The 21,909-nt window shown below is 45.5% G+C and overlaps 1 protein-coding gene, 1 long non-coding RNA gene and 1 other non-coding gene across 9 annotated transcripts in view; all 3 read right to left on the bottom strand.

The window, feature by feature from the left end:
• XPO6 (exportin 6) overlaps nucleotides 1-21,909 on the bottom strand; it is a 102,618-nt gene that overhangs the window by 45,760 nt on the left and 34,949 nt on the right. For 4 of the 7 annotated variants that reach the window (XM_042921526.1, XM_042921524.1, XM_042921523.1 and 1 more), the window contains exons 5-8: nucleotides 16,834-16,993; nucleotides 14,802-14,897; nucleotides 4,656-5,109; nucleotides 1,213-1,339 (exon numbers count right to left, since the gene is read on the bottom strand). In XM_042921526.1, coding sequence (XP_042777460.1) covers nucleotides 1,213-1,339; nucleotides 4,656-5,109; nucleotides 14,802-14,897; nucleotides 16,834-16,993 — 837 coding nt within the window. The remainder of the gene's footprint in view (nucleotides 1-1,212; nucleotides 1,340-4,655; nucleotides 5,110-14,801; nucleotides 14,898-16,833; nucleotides 16,994-21,909) is intronic. The other 3 variants (XM_042921525.1, XM_042921529.1, XM_042921528.1) reach the window with 1 other exon arrangement.
• Nucleotides 10,389-10,580, bottom strand: LOC122210378. The gene has a single exon (XR_006198029.1). It is a non-coding gene; the product is annotated as a U2 spliceosomal RNA (small nuclear RNA).
• Nucleotides 11,763-12,798, bottom strand: LOC122209562. The gene is made up of 2 exons (XR_006197661.1): nucleotides 12,100-12,798; nucleotides 11,763-11,994 (listed from the first exon to the last, which is right to left on the bottom strand). It is a non-coding gene; the product is annotated as an uncharacterized LOC122209562 (long non-coding RNA).

Genomic DNA, 21,909 nt, shown 5'->3' with positions numbered 1-21,909 from the left:
TGAAGGGGAAGGCACCCAAGGCGGAGCTGGCAGTAATGTTCTACTTCTTGACGAAGGTGGTGGTTACGTGGCCGTGTTCATTTTGGGAAAATTCATCAAGCTGTCCTCGCAGGATCTATGCGCTTCTCCGAATGGGTGTGATACTTCAATAGAAAACTTATTTTAAAGACACTCACAGAAGGATGAGCGCTGAGTAATGTACAGAACTGTTGAATCACTATATTGTACACTTGAAACTCATATAACACTGAATTAATTATACTGGAATTAAAAAATAAATTACACACACACACACACAAATGCACAAGGGAGAAGACACGACAGAAACGTCTAAAACCAGGCTGATGATGACTGCACGAGTCTACAAATCTAGTGAACATCAGGGAGCTGTACAATCACGATGGGTGAATTTCATGAGATATATAATCCTACCTCAATAAACCGTTTAAAATATGTATATAAAGAAAAGACACTGGGCCACAAAATGTAAACAAGGCACAAGGACTTTGCTTGTGAGGGTTTATACGCCCAGCTCCTGATACACCAGGAGCTCAAAAAGTATTTGTTGAATGGGAGCAAAAATCCGATCCGCCAAAACTTAACTCCTCAGAGCTTCAGTATTTATTTTTTTTATAATATTGGTTTTTTTTTTTTTAAACGTTTATTTATTTAAGAGAGACAGAGAGACAGAGAGTGAGTGGGGGAGGGGCAGAGAGAGACAGGCAGACAAGAGAATCCCAAAGGGCTCAAACCCACAAACCACGAGGATCATGACCTGAACTGAAAAACCAAGAGTCGGACGCTTAACCCACCGAACACCCAGGCGCCCCGAGCTTCATTATTTATAATTTCCCTGTAGGAAGTTTTAGTGCCAGTTACAGAAGGAAAGGCCCTAATTTCAGACTATTTCTATCTTTTGCTTCTCCAACAAAACAGTGGTTAAGAACACAGACTCTAGGAGTTCAAACGCCTGGCCCCACCACTTAATTAACTGTATGACCCTGAGCCGGTTACTCTGCGCCTCAGTTTCTTTATCTGGAAAGTGGAGATGACGATAATAACACCCACCTCAAAGGGTCATTAGGAAGGACAAACGTGTTAATCTTCACAAAGCCAACACTATATAAACGTTCGGGAAATAAACTCTTTACCCTGGAAACAACAAAGCGCGCTTTTTCAGGAGGAAAAGGATGAGCGGTGCTGGTGCTTTACCTGATGAAATGTGTACTTGAACAAAAGCGTCAAAAACTCCACCACAGGGAACTGGGAGTAGGACTCGATTCTTCTCAGGTGGACACTCACGAAGAGCCGCAGGAAGTCAGTAAACTTCTCGACATAGCTAAGTAAGACAAGAAGACGAGAAGAGACGATCAGAAACCCAGCCACCTCCTTGGAAGAGAACTCAAATTCAATCCAAATTGCTTTCAGTACAGAACTACACAGATTTAAAACAGCTTTTCAGTTAAAAAGATAAAGGCCTGCAACAATTACCTACAGGTCAGGCAACCCTTCATTCCATTACCACCTGAAACATAGCAGAAAAGCAACTTTAATCCTCAGGCACTCTCTACTAAGACATCTTATAAACTAGGGCTCTCGCGGTTTCTAAGTCCTTCATGCTACAACCGATTCAAGGGAAAGAAAATGATACTAAAAAGTCAAGGGGCAGAGCATGTGCGTCATGTCAATGTGGCAAGTCTGGAAGGCTGGTTGCCTTTGCTAGGAGCCCAAAATATTAACGTGAATGTGCTAAGAACAAAACAAGGCTATACCAAAGGCATGGCATCTGGATAACGTATATGCAGACTTGGAACCTAATGCTCGTTTCCCACCCCCCCACCCCGCCACCCTCCGGCTCCCAGCCCTCAATAAACGTAAGCACATCCCGATCTACTCAGAAAGTGACTGCAAATATAAGGGATGGGAAGAAGCTGCCCGAGCTGGACAGGCCTCGGGGACAATTCAGTCTGGCGCTTCACTGTACAGACGAGGCCCAGGGAGATCCAGTGACCTGCCCAAGGTCACTGGGCCAGCTCATGGCAAAATGGGACTACCAACTAGCATCCACTCCCACGCCAGTGCTCTTTCCTTTCACAGCACAGTGGCTCCCCAACTCATGTGTATGTACAATATCATTTCCCAGAGGAGTGTGGGTCCCAGCTGCAAGGATAAGAGACTGTTGTTACTAGATACACAGCACATCATCACTCTCACATGTCACAAACTGTCATTTTAAGCCCCTAAATACCAAAAGGTGATTCGAAAATGAGATGGACATACCTCCACGGATCACATTGCGGACACCGATAAAGACTTACTTATGGGCCTTAGTCAAAAATTAAATAATGGCTAAAACCAATTCTGAAAGTCCTAACTGCAAAAAGTTTTGTTTTTTGTTTTTTGTTTTTTAAAGCAAGGATCTATGCAATAATAATGGGGGAGAAAAAGACAACTACTCAGAAGAACAAAATTGCCCCATAAATAAAATGTCCCATATTGTGCCTGGGACCCAGCACCCTGAGGGCGGCCAACCTGCCTGCCTGACCTCCAAACGGCTAGCTAACACACATGTAAACTTTTTTGCAGTTTAAAACAAAAACAAAAACATTAATCTGCTTGATCAGGAGAACGGCCGTCTCTGTGGATCATGGGACCAAAAACTTGAAACACAGTTAAGGCATTTGAATCAACTGTTTTTAGAGAGTCAGGCGTGAAGAGACTTCTCTCGATGCCTTTGACCACAGACACTCAACAGCAGGGGCTCCTTATTCCTCGTTCTGCTTCTAACGTGACAGTCAGAGCCGTCACCCAGTTTACTGCTCTCTAGGAAGATGCACTCGATTCCCTGCCACCCATGAAATAAAGAGAAGCTTGGGTAAATGTCACGCAATCTCGATTTTATTTCACTCTCCAGCCCAAGTTTTTGGGCACACAAACAAGGGCCTTTCGGCAGCTAAAACTATAGATTTTATTTCACCTCATTTTCTTTCCCTTGCCCACCTTCTGGTACAGGTGCTAATGAGCAGTTGAAAGTTAGAAACAGGCAGGAAAGGAGAAGAGAAGCAAAGGCCCTGGGGTAAGTAGCCCCTAAACAACCGAGAATGGACTTAGCTGTTTAGAATTAGTGGTCAGGGGCCCAAGAGCCAGGAAGCAAGCACACAGTATTGTTCATGTCACCTTTCTGCTTCCAGGCACCTCTCAGCTTTCACAGGGCAATAGGAAGCATAGGATTAAAATATAAAACCAAAAGCACAGAAGTTACACGTAACAAAATCAGTACATAGGTAACCCACGACGACATCTCTATGCCATCAGAACGTCAGCCATCACGAACATTATGCCTCACGGAAAACTCAAAACAACTGATACCTGACGGTCGGTACGAGCGGCTAGACTTTTTTTTAACATATAAAGTACAGCCTTTCTTAATCAAAGCTAGAAAGGATATGAAATTGTCTGTTTGCATGCCGATGCCTCTGAATTCATACAGAAAGCTATTATAAAATGAAAAATAAAACCAACATATCACCATAAGAGATTACGAGCTCTTTTGTGATTATACAAAGAAAATGTCACACAAAGCTTGTTTACAATGGACCAAACCAAAACAATCTTAGGCATCTATGTTTTTAACTTTAGAAAAACCTTAACAAAGTTGCTAAATTAAAAAGCACTAAAATGGTCTGTAAGCACTTGACTTTACATTCTGCTACTTACTCTAAGGAAAAGGAAAATGCCTTAACTCTACGCAGCTTAATAGCAAAAAGCAAGCCAAGGAAAGTGGATTAACATATTAACAACATTTGCTGCCCAGCGCTCTAGAAGAATTTTCTAACTCAATACAATGTATCTGCCTGGAAGTTTCTGAACAGTCAACATGATGCTTTTAAATGTAAGTTTCTAATTTTCTCTCTTGCTTTTACACAGCAGTAGCCAGCGTCACATCGATGAAAGCTCTAAGACAGATAAATGACATCATCTGGAGGGAGATACATGAGACCACGCCTCAGGGTACCGTGACAGCGTCATCTGTGTGAGTACTTCAGAAGGAAAAGCGAGGTAATTTTCAGCTCCATTCAAGGGGAGGGTCACAAAGAAACACGGTGTGTGCCACGCTAAGACGTGCCCATATTCCCATCTCTTGCTTTTGATGGAAATGTGCCGTGTGTGTAAAACTCACAGTAACAACGACATGCCTACACGCTGCACGGTGTGCACTGGGGGAAAGTCACGGAGTCAAAACTGACAAGCAACGTCAAGTGAAAAGGGGGGATTAGAACTCCTGTACCTCCGCGGCCTCCTCCCACGTTCCTGGCTACGCACGAGCAGCAGACTCGGCTCCTGCGCCACTCAGACCTGCAGGCGAATCGTGAGGACGAGGGGAGGGGGTGGAAGGGAGGACAGGAGACAGACGGGGGAAAAGACAACAAACCTGCACAATTCACAGTCACTTTCCAAACGTGGCTCGCTCCCCTCTACCACCCTAGCCCTTCCAGCTAAGCTCAGACTTACTGGTACACACCTACCTGTCCGTTCCTCATCAGGGGCCCCAAATTCTGAAACCAAAGAGGATTACAGACACCATGCGGCACAACACGGTAAACGGTCAAGGCCCCTTCTTAGGGCGCGGCCGGTTCCACACCCGTGTTCATTACCTCTCATCGAGTTCTTCTAGCCTGCTCTTCACCGTGTGGGCATTGTTATCCTTGGTGATTTTCTGCAGGAGGTAGAAAGTCTGCTGGAACATACGCAGTAAATACTCCTCGAATTCCATAGGCACACAGTTCTTGGACATGAGTTCATTGATGCAGGACATGGCCAGGACCCCAAGACGGCCACGCTCCTGACCCAACACACAGTTCTGGCTGCTGCCGTTAACTGATGCCATCTTTCTGGCCCGGATGTCACAGCCAAAGCGCGCAAAGTGGAAGATGGTGGTTAGGAGGGACGGGGTGATGCTGGCAGACAGAGGAATCCAACTGAAGAGATGGGCCAGGCACTCCAAGGCCAGGGAACACATATACTCACTCTCCGCATCAAGGATGGGGATTGGCTGGTTCAACAGTTTGGCTGAACTAGGACTCTGCAGCAGGTTACTCAGTAAGTCACCTGGAAATACACAAAGGTTTTAACAACCACCCTACCAAGTCTCTTACAAACCAGTTTAAGTACCACAAAGAGAAAACAAAAGCCACCTTTCACCAAGCTACACATTAAAGATACCTGTAGAAACGGAAAATAATGCCATTCAGGAAACTTTCGTTTGCTTCGGAGAATGCACCTTTCGTTAAAATACATTCTTTGTTCGTATGTCGAGTTCATCACAGTTCTTTTTAAATGAATTAATGTAAATTTCCTCAGTGTTATGTCAACAGATACAACCCACAAAGCTCTTTGAGGACCATGGCGACTTTTAGGAGTAAAGCCATCCTGGGTGGCAGGGTGGGCAAAACGGGTGAAGGGGGTCAAGAAATACAAACTTCCAGTTAGAAGAGACAGAAGTCCTGGGGATACAATGTACGGTGGTGACTACAGCTAGTTAACGAGACCGTACTGTGTATTTGAAAGTTGCTAGGGGAGTGAATTTTAAAAGTTCCCATCATAAGAAAGACAATTTTTAACCGTGTGTGGTAATGGATATTAACTCCACTTTCCGTTACCATCAGTTTGCAATACATACACCATGACGTTGTACCCCTGGAGCTACAGTGTTATAGGTCAATTATATTTCAATTAAATAAGGGGGTCCAGAGACGAAAACACTGAGAACTACTGCGCTGCTCGAGGTAAGTCTGTGGACCTGTATCGTCAGCACATCTGGCAGCTTGTCAGAAATATAAATTCTCAGGCCCCGCCCACACGTGCTGCTGGGGATCCTGGAGGCATGTGGTCGAGACACGGGTTTTTACATACTTTCCAAGAAGTGATTCTTGCGCATGCTTAATTTTTTTAGCTTTTTTTTTTTTAAGTTTTTATTTTAATCACCTGGCACTCATCACAAGCGTGCTCCTTAATCCCCGTCACCTATTTCACCCACCCCCCACCTCCCCTCTGGTTACCATCGGTTTGTTCTCTACAGTTAAGAGTCTCTTTCTTAGTTTGTCTCTTTTTCTGCTTTTCTCATTTGCTTTACTTCTTAAATTCCATATATGACTGAAATCATATGGTATTTGTCCTCCTTGGACTTACTTCGCATAGCATAATACCTCTAGCTCCATCCATACAGGTCATTGCAAATGGCAAGATTTCATTCTTCTTTGTGTGTGTGTGTGTGTGTGTGTGTGTGTGTGTGTGTGTTTTAATGGCTGAACAATATTCTACTGAATAGACATACCACACCTTCTTTATCCATTCATCAACTGATGGGACACTTGGGCTGCTTCCGTATCTTGGCTATTACAAATAATGCAGCTATCAACATAGGAGTGCATGTATCCCTCTGAATTGGTGTTTTTGTCATTCATCGGGTAAATACTCAGTAGTGCTGCTGGGTCCTGGAGTAGTTCTTTTTTTAACTTTCTGAGGAACCTCCAACATGCTTCATTTTTGAGAAGCATGAGACTAACGGAAAGCACGCGAGATGAAATGGGGATTGCAAAAAAAAGGTATCATGATTTTAGAGAAGACGGACATTCAAAGCTATAACAAGAAGAAAACTTTCCTGAAAAAAAGACATGCATATACAAAATAAAGGGGCTTATTCTGCCTCAAGAAGAAATGATAAAGACTAAGAATCTTAGGAATAAGGAAGGAACGTAGGCAGAAAAAGCACAAGCACAGAAGATAAAACACCACATTCAGACTTCTCCGCAGTCACGCAAGAAACCAGACAGCAGTGGCAGAGTACCCACAAGTTCTGAGGCAGAAAATGACTTAACCCAAAGCCCTCCTTTGAGTACGAAGGAAGGGGACATTTTCTCAAACACAAAAACTCAGGTAACATATTGCCCACAGCCTCTTAAGGAGGATCCTGTTCGTGAAACCATGCAAATAAAGCAACAAACAAAAACGCAGAATTAAGGAATGGAGCAGCTGTGGCAAGGGGACTACAGCAAGCTTGGATTAAATATAGAATCAAGACTAAACATATGTAGGAATCACAGAGGGTGTGCTGCCTAACTCCCTCTTCTTTCACAAGCACGTTGTCTCAAAACATATGGGCTAGGATTAAAACATGTAGTAAGAAAATGGTTTTCATAATCTTTTTTTTTCTTCTTAATCCTAGAGGTGTCTTTTACAAACTAATATTCCTGTGGCAAAACCACCCCAAGGTCAGGAATTCCCTTAGGGTTAATACTTCCCATTCAATTCAGGTAAAACTACAATTTGTTGCTATGAAAAATAAAAACTAGGGCACCTGGATGGCTCAGTCAGGAGAGTATGTGACTCTTGGCCTTGGGGTCATGAGTTCAAGCCCCGCGTTGGGTAGAGATATTACTTAAAAATAAAATCTTTAAAAAAATTAAAATGTATGATATGATGCCACTTTGTCTTTTTATTTAGCTTAACCTCTCTGTATCTATATAGAGAGAGGCATCTGGAATGACGTTATTTCTGGATGGTGGAAGAGTGGCTAAATCTTTACACTGTATTTTGTGCTTTACAGAAACAATTCTCAAACATTTTGATCCCAGAACTTTTTTACACTCTTAAGAATTATTGAGGGGGCGCCTGGGTGGTTTAGTCGGTTAAGCATCCGACTTCGGCTCAGGTCTGTGAGTCCGTGAGTTCTCACGTCCATGAGTCTCAGGTCCGTGAGTTCTCACGGTCCGTGAGTTCGAGCCCCGCGTCGGGCTCTGTACTGTCAGTTCAGAGCCTGGAGCCTGCTACGGATTCTGTGTCTCCTTCTCTCTCTGCCCCTCCCCCCCACTCACACTCTTTCTCTATCAAAAAATGAATAAACGTTAAAAAAACATTAAAAAAAATAAAAAAGAATTATTGAGGATGCAGGGGTGCCTGCGTGGCTCAGTCAGCTAGCTGAGCATCCAACTTCGGCTCAGGTCATGACCTTGTAGTTCGGGAGTTCAAGCCCCGCATCAGGGTCTCTGCTCTCCACAGAGCCCGCTTTGGATCCTCTGTCCCGCCCCCCCCCTCCCCCGGCCCCCACTCTCTCAAGAATAAATAGGGGTGCCTGGGTGGCTCAGTTGGTTAAGCGTCCAACCTTAGCTCAGGTCATGATCTTGCAGTCTGTGAGTTCGAGCCCCTCATCAGGCTCTGCACTAACAGCTCAGAGCCTGGAGCCTGCTTCAGATTCTCTATCTCCCTTTCTCTCTGCCCCTCCCCTGCTCTCTCTATCTCTCTCTCTCTCAAAGAAGATAAACATTAAATTCTTTTTTAAATTTTTTAAAATAAATAAACAAACATTAAAAGAAAAAATTATTGAGGATGCCAAAGAACTTTTATGCGGGTTATTTCTATTGATATTCATCACAAGAATTTAAAACTGAAGTTTTCAAATACTGTATTTTAAATATTCATTTAATAATATTAAACCCATTACATGTTAGCATAAAATATTTTTAAGTGATAAAGTGTACTTTGCCGTCAAAAAATAAGTGAGAAGAGTAGCACCGTTTGTACATTTTTGGAAATCTCTCTAATGCCTGTCTGGCTTAAAAAAAGATCGCTAGACTCTCTCATCTGCTTCAATCTGTTGCAATATGCTATTTTCACTGAAGTATATGAAAAAACAGCTTCCCAGAGATACACAATTGAAAAAGAAAGCAGCTCTTCGGCGGCCTTTCTGGGTAACTGCAGCTATTCTCCAGTATTAAACTTTCACTTTAAATTTCTTAAAGGTTAACTGCAATGTGGGATCTGATTGAGTTCTATCCAGTATACTCATGAGAGCATGCGTAAAAATGACAAACAACATGGGGTGCCCGGGTGGCTCAGGCGCTGGAGCGTCTGACTTCAGCTCAGGTCTGGATCTCACAGTTCGTGAGTTCGAGCCCTGCGTCGAGCTCTCGGTTGTCAGTGCAGGGCCTCTGATTCCCTCTCTTTCTGCACCTCCTCCACTTGCACTCTCTCTCTCAAAAATAAACACTTTAAAAAAAAGTCATAGTATCTTTATGAACATCTATTTGATCTTTGGGACGCCTGAAAGGGCTTGGGGGACCTCCAGGGACCCCCAGACCTACTGAAAACTGCTACTTTAATACTAATGTTGAATGAATACGAACGGATTAATCTTTCTCAGCCTCATCTCCTCTGCCAGTAACATGAGGATTTTGTGATTTATTAATAAGGGGTTTAATTTCTACTGTTAAAAGTAGGTTAAAAAGGGGGGCACCTGGCTGGCTCAGTCGGTGGAGCATGCAACTCTTTTGATCTCAGGGTCGTGAGCTCAATCAAGCCCCACCTTGGGCAGGGAGCCTATTGAAAAACAGGCAGATTAAAAATCTGTCCCCTGGCATTTTAGCTGGTAGGATGTCCAGTGGTCTCTGCTCTGAAAGAGCTGCATTTAGTACTAGGTAAGACTCATCATGATCTCAGCTGCCCACACTGATCATCAGAGGACCTGGTTTCAAAGAAGAACGCAAGAAGGATGTTCAAGTACAATCTGGGCATATTTCAGTTTGTTGCTGGATTAATAAGGTTGATTTCTGGAACTGCTGTGGTGGCTGTCCACCTGAGTCATATGTTCAACTTTCTCTCTTTCAAAGAGAGTAACTGTTTCTGGTGTCGCTCTTCTTGTCATTCATGGACTGGGGCCATTTATGAAAGATGTTGGTGTTAGAGGAAACCACCACCACCCAACTAGAAGGATTAAGGGGCCAAATAATTAACCAGGATCAAATGGACACTTAACCAACAGATACCATCTATGTTCTATGAGACCTGGACATCTTTGGGCCCTTGGACCTTTTAAATCTCTTGAGCATTTTTAATTAGAAATAAATCCTGGCTTTAAAAACGAAAGCAAAACCAAAAAGTTGTCTCTCTACGCTTTAGCTCAGAAGAATTTTTCCAGACGAGGATTGCCAAAGGGGGAAAAAGCAAAACAACAACAACAATAATTATGTAAGAACAGCCACCGTCTAATGTGTTGTTATTATTTGCTTAGTGCTGCATTACGCACTTTACATACATATTCTCGCTTCATGCCCACAGCTCTAAGGTAGATGTTATTATCTGCATTTACAAAACTGTTAGAATAAGACCCAGGTAGATTGTTTGCCCCGTGTTCCTCAGCTCATAAGAAGTAGAGCTGAAACGGAAACCCAGGTCTGGCCCCTAAGCCTATGCTCCTTCCCAGAAAGCAGACCCACTGGAAGGATCAGGCAGCCAGGCAAAGCGATAAGAAAGCTAAGATTCAAATACGGGAAAATATGTATGCTCTAAAGTCCTAATTAAAAGAGCGTGCGCACCAGGACCACAACTGTAGAAAGATGTAAGCCCAAGGGCAAATGCTGAATGGGATTATGCAAAATTCTTTAAGTGTGTAAGATGACCTATGATTTTTGCCCCTCAAAACAAGACTCTTTTAAGGTTGTTCTCAATGAAAATGATTTTATTCAACTTTAAACTGATATGAACAGATACTACACTTGATCTTAGCCAAAAGGCTGAGAAGTGATGATTTTATTCGACTTTAAATATTTCAAAGTATTTTAGTAGACTACAAAGAGCTTTCCAAAAATTGTATTTTTTTAAATTGTTGTTGTTGTTGTTGTTGATAGAGCAAGTAGGGGAGAGGCAGAGAGGGAGACAAAGGACATGTACTGTCAGCACAGAGCCCAATGAGGGGCTCAAACCCACAAACCACAAGATCGTGACCCGAGCCGAAGTTGGATGCTCGGCCAACTGAGCCACCCAGGAGCCCCTCAAAAACTGTACTTTAAACAAAGGGGAAGGAATTACCACAGAACAGACATTGCTTCATGCTGCATTTCCAATGCAAACTTGAGAGAGCCTGACAAGCTACCTATGCAACAGGGTAACATCTTGGTTGTAGAGCCTGTGAATGACCGGCTTCTCTGAATCAGGCCAGGCTCTGGCGGCAATGTGCATCCCTGCCGAGAGGTGCCTGGACGACTCTGGTGCATTTACTCACTTGGAAGTAACCCAGACAGGTCAGGCATTCATGCAAAGATCCCCTGGGCTTTTTTACTTTTTTATTTCTTTAAATGTCGTGTTTTCTATTCAGTTCTACGTTTTCTAATCCAGGGTTTCTCGACCTCGGCACTACTGACATCCAGGGCTGGATAATTCGTTATCGTTCTGCGCGTCGTAGGATATCTAGCAACACCCCCGGCTTCCACTCATCAGATGCCAGCAGTACCCTCTCCTCCCTTACGCTAGCCAAAATACTTCTCGTGCTGCCAGCCAGATATCCCCTGCAGGGCAAAATCACTCCCCACTGAGAACCAGGGATCTCACTGCAGCCTCAGTCCAGCGAAATGGAGAGAAATTCCAGTCAAGGAGCCCTTAGGCTAAGAAAATGAGATCACAGGAGTTGAGTGACCCTCCCGAGAGACATCCTCCTCTAAGCAGCTTACAAGGGAACACGTGACAAGATTTCCAAGTGCACAAAGATCTGCGATCTGCAAAGTGTGGGAGAAAACAGGAAGGCACAAACTGGTCCCCACCATCTGAGCTCTCTAACGTACCTGCACCCCGGACTCCTGCCATCACTGGTATCCGCACAGACCCACACTGGACAGTACACGTCACGCCGATGAAAGGTACGGTCTCGAGTTTTATTGCGGAACAGTGAAAGCTAACTCAGAGCTGCAGTATTCACACCATTTCATTTTGTTCCCTGCTTCCCCCACCCCATCTGTCCAGGCAAAGAGAGGGGAGGACGAGGAGAGGCTCTGAAAGCAGGGGGGCTGAGGCCGCCCGGGCGCAGCAGGAAGCCGCAGCCCCAGTGTGTGGAGGGCACGGTCACGTTCCGTCCTCGGAGCACTGCTCCTCCTCTCCTGCTCGTCTCACAGCCCAGGACGGCCGCAGTCCGGGAAGGCGCCCAGCAGATGCGGGGTAGCCGGGGCTCTGAACCAGGGGGAGGGGGAGGCAGAGAGACGCGGGCTGAGCGGCCGAGAAGGCAAACTTCGGACGAAGACCATGCGCCGAGGCCGCCCCTGCTCCACCACTTACTGGTGACGTGATTTCCCCCATGAGCCCCGGTTTCCTCGTTCGTAAACGAGAGATGAAACCGTCATCTACTTCACAGGATTCTGGTCTAATGAGGCAAGTTTCAAAGATAAGGCAACAATTTGAGGAACTATTCTGAGAAGCAGACCACAAGCACCCTTCAAAGCTTCTTCTATCTCCAGACTGCCAGAGTAGCCACCGCAGGGACTCGTCCCCGGGCTTTGTTCTTTGAAAATGATCAGACAAAAACGATGCTACCAGAAAGTATGCAGGGGGGAAAAAAAACACCAAACCCACCGCGGAGGGATTCGGGGATTCCGGCAGGGATTGCCGATTAAATAAAGGTTGGGTGGGGTGGGTATAGGAATTATCTGCTTTATTCACTGGGCCCTAAGGTTGCTCAGAATAATTTTTGTCCGTAACAGCGAGCTTATTAGGTCAATAAAGCTCAACAACTTTTTAGAAATCTTACTGCTTAATTGGTGTCTTAAGTGCACAAAGGCAGTTGAGCAAAACCATCAAAATAAATGTTAATTAAATCCTCAGCATCATCCAAATAATGGAACAAGATCCAACAGCTACACTTGCAACTGTCAGAGAAAAAGCCATGTCAAATGAACATGCAATCCTGTATTTTTTTTAATGTTTTATTTTTGAGAGAGAGAGAGACAGAGACAGAGAGAGAGAGAGCAAGAGAACATGAGCAGGAGAGGGACAGAGAATCCAGAGCAGGTTCTGTGCTGCCAGCAGCGAGCCCAACACGGGGCTCAAACTCACAAACTGTGAGATCGTGTCCTAAGCTGAAGTTGGACGTTCAACTGACTGGACCACCCAGGTGCCCCCTATTTTTTTTTTTTTTTAAGGGAAGTATACCAGCTTGCTTAACTTCCCAGGCTCCAAACAGTCTCCATTTGTTTTGTTCTTTCTCAAATACTAAAATTCAAGACTTCAAAAATGTCTTAATACTGTCTAAGAGGCAATTCTCAAGAAATACACACCACATTTTTAGGTTTTGTTTATATGGAAATGTCAAGTTGGTTCATACTGTATTTTACCTAACCTCATAAACAAAACCTAGGCAACATAGAAAAGAGGCAAGAATATATTTTTGATTTGTATTATCTGATATTCCCCAACCTGGCCTCCAGGAAAATAAGTCTATCAAAGCATAAACTGAGTTCGCTCAGAACATGTAGCTGAACAAAGCCAACTAAAACATACCACTTTTGGCATTGGGAAATGATCTCAGAAAAACAAGTTTTACTAGAGTAAACTGCTAACTGAAACTGGATGCTAAGCCACTATTCAACCACCTAAAACCAAATCCAATTCAACAGAACTAATCTTTGCAAGCTACTATTTAAACGAAATGACATATTCTAAGATCAGCTAACCTGCAAGAGATTCCAAAGTGTACCCTCATGAAAGCAAGGCTCTGCCTCATTTGCAGTTTTTCCTTTAATCATCACGTATTGCAAAATTTAAACTGCTAAGTCATCTCAAATATCCACGTTGAAAATGAAAGTCTGCCACCAAGTACAAATAAAGTTCAAATCCCTGTTGGCTTTTAAAACACTCTAAAGCTCTGTAATAGTGTTTCATCTAAGAAGTCTGACAAGTGGCTAACAGTTTTTAATCCAAGTATGACAAATGGAATTTGGAATAAATTGGTAGACTATGAGCAGTCCTCAAAACGTCATGCTGTATTTTCAGCTCTGCGAGAATTTCAGCTTCCACATACTAACAATAACAGGCTACGTGAAACAGCTCGGGCTTAGAGGTGTCTGATTTCAACAGCCCATTTCCTGGGGTAAAGGAGAAAGATGGAGAAATATTTCCCCTCAGCCATACCAACCAACCTTTACAGCAGAGGAAGCAACAATATGCAATTCACAGGATGTACTCTACTTGAAAAGCACCTGTGATCATTTAGTGTAAACACAAGCATTCAGAAACGAAAAGTTTCTGCTCAGACACAATTTCCTCTTTCTATCCTTGAAGTAGCCATTTTTAGGCGAACTGCACTCACTTCTGAAAGACTGATTAATGTAACTGTGGATAATCAGCCTCCAGTAAACTACTTAGTGACACTGTAAATATAGCCATGCTTTATCAAATTATTCTGAACTGATCTAAGTTGATGGTGATGTGATTACTGCACACTGGCCCCATCTTCCCCGAGCCCCGAAGGGAAGAAAGCATTCCACATCCTCTTCTCCCGTGTGTCGTGCCGCCCCCCCTACCATCCCCCCTGCCCCCCTACTCCCCCCCCACACACCCCGGCTTCAGGAAGCCAACCAGCTCCTCGGACCTTGACCCCTGCATAACTGCAAAGCAGACCTTTCAGGCCCACGGGCTCATGCCAACGTGAGCATGAGCAATACAGCCATGAAATCTGAGAAAGAGCAAAAAACAAACCAGGAGGGACAACACAGTTGTAAGCTGAAGGGAACGGAAATAGATGACAGAACATCAAAGGTGCCATTTTTCTGATGGGTAAGGAAGAAACAATGTATGTTGTTCAAAACGTTACATTAAGGAAGTACAAGTACTTACAAAGAACCAAGTAGAGCTACCTACTCAGAAAACGTGGGCAGAGAGGCCAAAAAGTGATGAAGGAAAAATCAGCATCTGTATCTGGCATAGATAAGCAATCGCTACCCCATCGAGCCCCCCAAGTGCATTTAAAAAGAGGAACAGCATACGTGGTGGGCAGACCGTACCACTTTCTCCTGAGGTCGGGGATGGTGGTGGGGTGGCAGCAGTGACACTGTGCTTGTCCCAGACAGTCTCCAAGATACCTAGCGAGGAAGGAGAAATGGAGTTTAAGAGAGAAATGAAGTCTAACCTATGAAAGTCAGATTTAAAAACAGATCTGATCCCTTCGATCAAACGTCAGTATTTAAACCTCCCTCTCCCCACCGTAGGTCCAACTAGACACTCCCGGACACCACCACCTGGATGTCCTAAACTCAATTCATCTTCCCCCACAAACCTGCCACTGCTTCTCTTCCGCCCCTCGCCCAGCCAACAGCGCCACCCATGGAACATGGCTTCCCTCAGGCCTCTGCTCCCCCACCTGGCCTCACCCCCACCTCCATACAAAGGCTGCGCACGCTCAACGGGGTGCTACTCCTCCCACACCAACTTCTGACCTGCTCTCCTCCTGCCAATCCAAGCTGGACCTTTCTACCAGGCTGCTGCCTGTCCATCCCTCAGAGCGCCACCCAGCCGCCATCGTCCCCAGGAAGTCTCGTCTGCTCAGTTCTGCCTGTGAGTAAAACGCACCTCTACTAAACTCTTAACACACTGGCTTTAGCTGTCTTTCTCCCCAACTCAAGTACCCCTCATTAGAGACAGGGACTGTTTTATTCCTCTCGGTACCTCTTTATGGAACCTACTGCATAAGATGATCAGCTGTAAAAGCTTTTGAAAGTACGGTGTTTTCAAAACATTTAATATTATAACACGGATGGGCTTTGAAGTATCCCACTAAGAAGGCCACATAGTGTATGATTTTTTTTTTTTTTTTAAACGAAAAGGCCAAATAGGAAAATCCACAGAGATGAACAGATTAGTGGTTGCCAGGGGTTGGAGGGGGAAAGGGCAGTAATGAGAGTGTTCTGGAATTAGATCGCGGGATCGTTGCGCAACTTTGTGAACGTATTAAAAGCCTAGTTGTGACACCGTCAGATGGAGGATTTAACCCCAACTGAGAAAATGTTAACGTCTTCACGGCAGGACACAGAGATATCAGACGTGGTCCTTAACTATAGAAATGTGACATCTAGTCGGGGGCATCGCTGAACGTGCTCTGAATGAACAAATGCTCTGCGGTGTGGGTCTCCCCTAGGGACGTGGGGAAGGACACGGGGCAAACGACAAGTCTGCTTTTGATCGGGCACTCTCAACCGATTTTAAGTGCCCACCGCACGCCCAGCACTTTTGTAACACAGACAAAAGAAGCAAGTTCCTAGAGATCCGAGAGGAAGTCTGGGCAGAGGAGCTGCAGATAAAAACTGTTTTTCTCTCTCTTTTTTTTTTTTTTTTTTTTTTTTTTTTTTTTGCGCTGCGGCATTCCTTCAAGCAGCAAGCGGGCCCCCGGCGCCTCAAGGGCCCCGAGTCTAGGGCTGCACCTGCTCCTCGTCACAAGCAAGCGGCGGGGCCCTGGCGAGCCGGCGTGCTCCACCCTCGTCCCGCCTTCCCGTCTCGTTGTGCGGCTTGCTTTTGCTTTCTGTTTATTCTTACTCCTCACACACGGTTACGAGGCTCTGATAAAACGGACAAGATGACGAGGAAAATGCTACTTACGACCACGACCGGGCGCACGGGGTGCGGATGCCACATCTGGTCTCGCCTCCCTGAGCGGATTTTGAAATTTCCCCATCCCCCCTCCTCCAACTTCTCCTGATCTTATATTCAAATTATTTTACATGAAGTGCTCGCCACCCACCTTACTGAGAATGCGGCGCTTGGCATTTCAATCACATTCCCGTGACCTGATCTCTACCTCCTTAACGACAGTGACAGTGAGGACCGATTCATAAAGACAGTACAAACAAGTAGGTTACGAGCATCTGGGGAGGTCCTACCACGTGCCGGACACGGGGCTCAGTGCTGACCGCACACGCCACCGCCACATTCCTTGTTTTTCAACTCGGCCACGGTCACAAGCAAAACTGCTCAAAAGTTCAGAGCGCCACCGCCAGCGTCCCTGGCCTCCACCGAACGGCTCACCTGTCAGCAGCCCGAGCACAGTCTGCACCTGGTCCAGCAGCAGCTTCCGCAGCTCCTCCTTCCGAGCCACGCTGAGGTCCTCACGGGGACAGGCCAGCTCTTCTGAAGTCGTCTTCAACATGATCAGCCCGAGGGGGGTTGTCACGGGGGACTGGATCAACTGCAGGGAAGAAGAAGTTCTGAGCAGACTGTCCAGCCGATGGAAGGACGAGGAGGACCACGAAACATTAAACCCGTGAGTCCCTCCATGCGTTTAATTTCACAGGAACGGGCCGCGTAAACCAGTGCTTCAGAGCGCATTTCTGTACGTTTTTTACTGATTCAAAGTACGTTCTCATTTTATTCTAAAGACAAAACTCGAACCATGAACACAATGCTCTTTTACACCTAACACGACAATTTTTCTACATGTCCAGATTCCCAACAAAGCCCTGGTCCCTTTGCCCAGATTCGTGTATTAGCAACAAGGGAATGTGTGTTATCTTTTCAACATTCAGGGGTTAAATCAATGTTACGTTTCTAAGCTCTGCATGCTCCATGCAAGTTCAAGATTAAACACGTGGCAGAACAGAAACATGCATAATGAGGGCTACGGTTATAATTTTGCAAATACCTACATAGAGATTTGAGTTATTTTTCTACCACCGACAATATCCACTACACTGTACTAGTCGCCTTAAGCAAGAGACAGAAAGAAAGGTACACCTTCAACAGCATTAACACTATTTGTCTCTCTAGTCAATTTCTCAAAAATTCACAGTGTTACTAATTCAATTTACTTTTTAGTTTCCAGAAATGGTAAAAGCAAGCTGCCACGAAAATTCTGTGGAGTTCTATGCTACAATCTATACAAGAATACGTCCACAATTGAAGGAACACTCGACCATCTTCTTTGATCATAATGAACTTTAAAAATCACTCATTCTCTGATACAAATAAGTTGTTTATTTATTCAGTCCACAAAAATCAGAGAAGAGGAGGGCACCAGGAACTGCAGCCGGACAGGACAGAACCCACCTTCTCCACTTCAAGCAATACAGGGCACCTGCCTTTCCCTTGCAAACAGCTCTCCCCTCTGAAGACTAAGGCAAAGCTCATCCCAAAGAGCAGGAAATTCAGGGAACTGAGGATAAATTCAACTGTCGTTGGGAGCAGCGTGATGTAAGACAATTGGCAATAAAGGGCATGCTGAAAATGCTCTTATTAAATCAATTATCTTGAACACTGAAACTTCAGATACAGCCTCCACAAGTTTTCTCTTCTTTTTGTCCAAGTTTGGGCTACTTCTAACAACGTAAAAGAAAACGCAGCAGGAGGAACAGGAAATCCCTGAAGCAACTTTACTGACCCTTCATAAGCATCTCTTCCCATCCGGAGGCCTGTGGGTTATCAATCTGTACTTTAAAGATTCCCGTTCCTTCCCCCTCTTTCACTCCCGTCCTTCTCCTCTACCTCTTTCTGTGTCTATTTTCCCCCACAGCCCTCATTTTTACTCTCTCGGCTGGGAATGCTTCGTATTACCGACTCTTCCAATTTGGCAGTAAACTTTTCCTGTAGGTGTGAGATGCTCTGTGCTCCCATAGGAAAAAAAATCCTACGCTATGGAAAATGTATCCAAAGCCCTCCTTTCTCTCATCATTTGGAAAAAGGGGAGACAGGCAAAAAGCCAACTGAAAACGAAAGTTATTCTTTCCTGAAAGAACAGCCTGATCAGGGGTGCCTGGGTAGCTCAGTCGGTTAAGCGTCCGACTTCGGCTCAGGTCATGATCTCGCGGTCCGTGGGTTAGAGCCCCATGTCGGGCTCTGTGCTGACAGCTCAGAGCCTGGAGCCTGTTTCGGATTCTGTGTCTCCCTCTTTCTCTGACCCTCCCCTGTTCATGCTCTCTCTCTGTCTCAAAAATAAACATTTAAAAAAAAAAAAAAAAAAGAACAGCCTGATCAAATATTTTTCTTCTCACCAGCTTTGTGTCCAAAAAGCTTGTTTGTAAACTAGCATTTCTCTCGACCATCTTCACATATATAATTTAATCTTGTAACTTTGGTAATTCTCTGCAATTTACTTTAACAGAAAATAAGCACTTTTAGGTTGAAGATCAAGTTCAGATCCTTTTTCCCCCCCTCAAGTTCAGGCACTTAGTGTGAGCTTCTGAAAAGGCTCAATGATTTTTATTACACCACCCAACCAGAAAAGAAATGGTAATTTTTTTCCTATGCTGCTTACCCCTTAATTACCTGGTGCCAGGCACAATGTGACCACAGGTTGAGCTCAGGAGATTTCAGGAATCTGAAGAACAGACTCTACAAAGCTGTGATAGTTGGCCTAGTGTATGGGTGGGAGGTGGAGGGCAGAGTGGGGGCAACAGAGGTCAGTTTCAACTTCAGCTATTTCCTTTTCCAGTGGCCTAGAAAGGGCAAAGCCAGCACAGAGAACTCCAAGTATCCCGCTGGGGCCCCAAATCAACTCCTCTCTGCCTGGTACGGTGGTCACCACAACAATGGCATGAACTGCATAGATGTCCACCAAATTGTCAGTTAAAAAACAAAACAACCACCACAAAACAACGATGTGCCCCAGACAGCAAGCGGACCGTGAGGGAACTGAGCCCGCAAAAAACCTCTTAGAGACGGCTTATCCAAAGGATCGCAGGATGGAGAGGATGGTTCCAGAACTGGGCAGCTCTCTACCTGAAGAAAAGCTTACTTTCTTATCACTACCAGACACGTCTGCAGCGGAGCGCCGTTATTCTTGACCTGGCTTTCACGCCACTGACTGCTTCGTACGGATAAATGAGAAGAAGCAGAGCGTTACTACAAGTGGAAGGATTTGAGAGATCACTTACTCCAATCCTCTCGTTTTACAGAGAAGGAAAAGGAGGCTCCCGGAAGCAGAAGGAGCGGCGAAACCCAGAGATGATCTGTGACAACAGACGCAGACCCCACACCCGCTTGCCCCCTTCGCTGCTCTTTCCACTATGGGGCGTTCCAAAGTCACAAAGGCTGCATGAGGTAAACGGAGTCATTTTTGAAGGGGTGCAAAGAGGGAAGTGGTAGAGAACAGGGGGCAACAACTAGCCTTTCTAAACCTCCCTGAGCACTTCGCCTAAAAAACGCTCTTCCAGACGGTCATTTGTCACCATTAATCATATTTCAAGGGTTGACAGGAAATCTGTTCTCCATCGAAAGGAGTGATCCCAGCCGGGTGGGAACACGGCTCCCCCGACTGCTACCGGCAGGACCGGGGGCCTCGGGCTCACGGTCCACTGCTGCTTCTCACGGGACCTGCCACTAACCGACCCAGGAACGCAGTCTCCCTCCAGGGAGGCCGTGGAGAGTGACCACAACTGTCCTCATCTTGGAGTGAAGGCAAATATACCACAGAGAGCCAGCAAAACCTCTCCCCTCGTGTCCTACCCCTTCGGGCCCGCCGGCCTCCTTGCCATTCCTCAGGGTCCTTGCACCTACTATTCCCTCTCCCTCCAACACTGTTCCCCTAGATACCCACATGGCTCACTCCATCACTTCCACTCAGGCTTCTACTCGAATGGCTGCTCCTCAAAAAAGGCCTTCTCATCACGCCGTCTAGACAACACCCCCGATGCTCTCTTTCTCCCTGCCTTGGATTTAATTTTCTTCATAACACTTAGAAGCACCTATAAGTCTATTTGTTTATTGTTTACGGATGTCTCCTCCTTGAGATTATAAGTTCCAGAAGGCAGAGCCATTGTTTTGTTTCATTACCATCTCCCCACACGTTTAGTTAGCGCAGGGCTCGTATTCAACAAACAACTTACTGAGTAAATGCATGAATCTCCTTTGCAGTATCAACCCTTTAAACCTTTAGATAAATGGAGTCACTACACAAAACAATACTGAATGAAGAATTTCTGTATCACTTTGAGGCAGTTCTCAAGAGAACTGAGAGAAGCAATAAGGATGCTCTATTTTTTCTTAGTTGCTAAGAAAGAATTAGTTTCTAATTCTTTGTAACAAGAGCAGACAGAATGTTAGAAAATCCTGAGCCTACAGTCACCGAGACACTAACTTACGAAGAATTTTATTCTATAAACGATACCTAATGCCCATTTCCTGTATACCCGTGACTATCTCAATAATATGAAAGTGTTTCCAACTTCCGCATAGGATTCAAGTGAACAACGGCATCTCCCGCTTGGCTTTTGGGTCCCACCTTCTGTTTGCCCTGATGACTTCCAAATCCTGACCTGCGCCCCGACCACCTTCCCGAGCCCCAGATCCACAGCTCCCAATGTCTCCGGTAAAGAAGGAGGGCACAAATATCAAGTGCCTTTTCTGCCAAATTGAATTCCCCATCTTCCACCCCAACTCATTTCCTCTTCCTTCACCCCTGGCCTGGAGAATCTGCTATCTGAGCCAGAAACCGGGAAGGCATTCTAGATCCCGCCCTTGCCTCACCTCCACCACCCAGGCACTAACCAAAGCCTCCTGACTGGGTCTCCTAAGTGCCCCGCCTCCACCCGCCAGAGAGGCCCGGGGGCCAGGTCCTCACGGTAGCTCATATCTCTCCAACAGCAGCGTCAGGGGTCCAGCCTCACCCCTCTTCGATCCACACCCCATACTGTTCCAGAGTTGTGGCTCCAACACGAAAATGTGGCCCTGTCTTCCCCCCTTCTACCCACTTTTCATTAGCTCCCACGGAAGGACTACAGCTTACAAACTGAAGCCCCCCTGCAAGAGCAGGGCCCTTCCCCGCCTGGCCCCAGCCCATCAATCCGGTCTCTTACAACAGCACCCCACCGCCTCACCCAACAACGCTGAGGACACCTCAGCTTCTGGGGTCTGCAGGCTGTATGCCACCGTTGCACGCCACACACACTTCCACAGTGTCGGACGATCGTTTGCACAGCTATCTTCTTACTAAAGCGTAACCGTCAAAGGCCTCAGCCGTGCACCCCAACACCTGGCACAGGACCTAACAGGCTTTCAGATCTTTGCTGAACAAAATTTCCCATGAGGTTAACAAAGCGACTGGGTTATCCACCCCCCCCCGGCCCCCGTCCCCGTTCAACACGCACAAAGGTACATGTCTCAAGAACACGA

The sequence above is a fragment of the Panthera leo genome, chromosome E3 (genome assembly GCF_018350215.1).
Source record: "Panthera leo isolate Ple1 chromosome E3, P.leo_Ple1_pat1.1, whole genome shotgun sequence".
In the NCBI taxonomy this organism is placed as follows: domain Eukaryota; kingdom Metazoa; phylum Chordata; class Mammalia; order Carnivora; family Felidae; genus Panthera; species Panthera leo.
Note: the sequence above shows the minus strand (reverse complement) of the source record. Positions and strands in the feature narration are given on the sequence as shown.